Source organism: Mauremys reevesii, unplaced genomic scaffold (assembly GCF_016161935.1).
Source record: "Mauremys reevesii isolate NIE-2019 unplaced genomic scaffold, ASM1616193v1 Contig63, whole genome shotgun sequence".
Classification (NCBI taxonomy): domain Eukaryota; kingdom Metazoa; phylum Chordata; order Testudines; family Geoemydidae; genus Mauremys; species Mauremys reevesii.
The window spans coordinates 418,587-422,412 of record NW_024100877.1 but is presented as its reverse complement, the minus strand read 5'-3'; the positions used below and the strand labels follow the sequence as shown (position 1 = coordinate 422,412).

General features: G+C 49.7%; 1 protein-coding gene across 1 annotated transcript; it reads left to right on the top strand.

Moving 5' to 3' along the window:
- Window positions 1-966: 966 nt before the first annotated feature.
- On the top strand, window positions 967-1,943 carry LOC120394514 (olfactory receptor 51G2-like). The gene has a single exon (XM_039518731.1). The coding sequence runs from the start codon at window positions 1,000-1,002 to the stop codon at window positions 1,933-1,935; it is 936 nt and encodes a 311-aa protein (XP_039374665.1). The 5' UTR covers window positions 967-999; the 3' UTR covers window positions 1,936-1,943.
- Window positions 1,944-3,826: the final 1,883 nt, after the last annotated feature.

The window sequence follows — 3,826 nt, the reverse complement described above, 5'->3', positions numbered from 1 at the left end:
GTTGACATGTGTGTGCTAAAGTACAGATGTGTTAATGTTATGCCAAAACTTTTCATTGTAATATGAATTTTACACATCAAACTTTGATGACATGCCTGTATATTGAAAGCCAGCAGCAGAGTTGGTGGAATCCTACAGGAAGGAGCAGTGGAAACTTTACTGCTTAATGGCTTTTGCTTTAGAAAGTATTTCAGAAATACTTCATATGTTATTTGGAAATGTTTTATGCTATGAACTTGTTGAGTGAATCATAGAATCACAGAAGATTAGGGTTGGGAAACCTCAGGAGGTCATCTAGTCCAATGCCCTGCTCAAAGCAGGACCAACAGCAACTAAATCATCCCAGCCAGGACCTTGACAAGCTGGGCTTTATAAACCTCTATGGATGGAGATTCTACCACCTCCCTAGGTAACCCATCCCAGTGCTTCACCAGCCTCCTAGTGAAGTAGTGTTTCCTAATATCAAACCTAGACTTCCCCCACTGCAAACTGAGACCTTTGCCCCTTGTTCTGTCATCTACCAACACTGAGAACAGCCAAGCTCCATCCTCTTTGGAACCCCCCAAACACTCCAGATGTAGCCTCACCAGTGCTGAATAGAGGGGAATAATCACTTCCCTCGATCAGCTGGCAATGTTCCTACTAATGCAGCCCAATATGCCTATCTCTAACTAGCGGGTGTCAGGGGGAAACTTTGAGAGCAGGTTATCTCATAGCTGCCTATTGCAGGAGTCTTTCCACCTTCCTCTGAAGCATGTGAAACTGGCCACTGGATACTGGGCTAGATGGACTGCAGGTCTGATCCAGTCTGGGAATGTCTATCTTGCTACCGGTGGTGTAAATCCAAAACATTGTTTTTCTTGATTTTTCTTTAGCTCCTGAGAGTTTCCAGACTTGTACTGAGAGCAGAAAGATATCTCATTAAATAACATCTACTTTCCTGTTCTTTTTCCTTTCAGGAAGGAAAGTTCAAAACTCCTTGGATCTGCTCATTACATTATGTCAGCTGTCAATGACACCAAATTCAATTCTGCAGTGTTCCTTCTCACTGGGATACCTGGGCAGGAAGACGTCCATCTCTGGATCTCTATCCCCTTCTGCTTAATGTATGTTATTTCAATAGTAGGAAATTCAGTTATTCTGTTCATTATAAAAACAGATCCAAGCCTTCATGAGCCCATGTACATTTTCCTTTCCATGTTGGGTATCACAGACCTTGGCTTATTGATAGCCACCATGCCAACGATACTGGGCATATTCTTGTTTAACTCTAGAGAGATCAGCTCTGATGCCTGTTTTGCCCAGTTGTTCTTTATCCAGTCATTTCAATGCATTGAATCCTCCGTGCTCCTGTTGATGGCCTTTGACCGCTTCATTGCGATCCATGACCCGCTGAGATATTCTTTCATCTTAACCCTACCGAGAATAGCCAAGATGGGACTGGTGTGTGTGCTAAGAGGGGTGGCCGTAATGCTCCCACTCCCCCTTCTCCTGAAACGGTTCAGATATTGTCGAGTGAATGTCCTCTCCCATTCCTACTGCATGGACCAAGAGGTCATGATGATGGCTTGTTCGGATATCAGAGTCTACAGCATCTATGGCTTGTTTATTACAGTCATAACGGTGGTGTTGGACTCGCTGCTCATTTTCCTCTCATATGTGATGATCCTCAAAACAGTGCTGAGCATTGCGTCCCACACAGAGTTCATCAGGGCCCTGAACACCTGCGTCTCCCACCTCTGTGCCGTCCTCCTCTTCTACACGCCAGAGTTCAGCCTGACTTTGATACACAGATACTGGAATGGCTCTTTTCCCTTGCTTCAGATTGTCCTGGGCTACGTCTACCTTCTGGTTCCTCCTCTGATGAACCCAATCGTGTACAGTGTGAAAAGCAAACACCTTCGTTCGAGGATAATCAGGGTGTTCGTGAAGTGAAGGGTCAGTCTAGCACCCCGCCCCAGTGCTGGTGACATAGGAAACAAGAAGCACAGGACCTGGTGACTTATTCCATCCTGGACCCTTATATCTGTGATACATGAGCTACTGATCTCCACTCTGTACAGACATGTTCAGATGGGGTCTAAGGCCTAATGCAATGGTATAGGGGTTGTTTCCACCCACTGTAGAGGGAGGACAGGGCACTGGGGGAAGGAGACCAAGGCAGGCGGCAGTATTTACTAAGTGACTGTGTTTGTGGAGAGCCAGGAGACCGGTAGTATGTTGGCCCATAAATAACTGTATCAGTGGTTGCTCCAGACTCAGAATCCCTGACAATACTCTCCATAAAGAGAAGGGACCTGCATGTTGTTTCTCATTACACCTGGCCTGTCACTGTCCCGTCTGTGGTTAAACATCCTTGGGCCATGAAAAAAGCTGCAGAGCTGTTTTGTGGTCACAGTGCTCGCCGTTCCTGATCGCTCTCGGTGCTGCGTGATCCATGGGGGCTGCACCAGCTGTGGACAGGGGCTATTCAAGGGACATAGACACCCACCCTTCCCCACTCCCTCAGCCAGGTGCTTGCAACTGAATTATACCAGAGACCTCATTAATGCAGGAGCCACAGGGGAAGCCATTCCCATACCCCACCAACCACCTGGGAAGAGACTCAGGCCTATATTCCCCTCCCCTGCATTTCTGCTGCCTCAGTAATGCAAAGGGTTGGAAAAGGGCCTCAGCTCCCCAACAGAGTCACAGCAATTTCCTGTCACAATCCAGCCCATTCAGTGTAGCGTGACCACTCTGGGGAACCCCAGACCCTCCATCTGCCCTGGTCAGGGGACCCAGCCTCTGGGGAAAAAGGAGCAGGGTGGGGCCACATAGCGAGGGCCGGATAAAGTCCGCCAACAGTGAAAAGTGGGCTCTGCCCATGAACAGGAGTGGATCGGCACCACAGGGCATTTGGACAAATGCTTTTCCGGAGTGTTTCAGCCCACACTGAGACTTGAATGCTGTATTTTGGGACTCTCCTGCCCAATTCAGGAAGTGTGGTCAACCTTAATTCAGTGGCCATTAGAGATTGCGTGTTGGGGACTGTCCCCTTTATGGTAGGAGAGATTAGAGGGGTCAGTGAACCGTTGATACAGAGTGTGACCCTGTAAGATTCCTGTGACATTTGGAGCTGACAGAAGCTTTGTAGAGCCAGCTAGTGGGAGAGAGGAAGGTGGTCCTGGGGAATAGTTAGTGCTTTGGGAAATCCCAGGTTACTGGTTTCTTAAGGGCCTGGGACAAGGGCCTAGTAGGACAGGGCAGGGCTCCCTTCACTCCATGTGAAACAGGAGGAACCTTAGGAGGGCAGGCAGCCCTCGCTCAGCCCAGGGGAGAGGGACTGAGATATCATGGTTACCAGCTGGGGAGAAGCCAGTGAGGCTGCAGCAAGCCTGGAACAAGGCTGACCCCAGCAAGCAGGAGGGTGGGGGGCTCCTGAGTAAAGGAGGAGGCTGGGGCTGGAGGGTAGGAGAGCCTGTGTTTTGGAGAAGACTGAATTAATGTGACCCCACTAAAGGGGCTCTTGTTTTAAGTATCCCAGGCTGAGAGTAAGTCGTGGCAAGGACCTTAGAGGGAAGGGCAGGGAGCCTGCTGTGCTACCTCTGCCCCAAGGGGCACTCTGGGGTGGCCCCTGTCCACAGGGTCTTGGCCAGAGTGGGCTGCACTCTTGCAACCCAGCCCCCAGGCTGCTCTAAACTCCACTGAGATAGCGGAAGAACAGGCCAGAGGATCAAACCCCTGTAACAGGCTCCTGGCCCTCCTCGCTCTCTACAGCTCAGGTGGGAGCTCTGCTGGCAGAGCAGAGAACTAAGGCAGGCCTGTCACCAGTCAGATGGCTGGA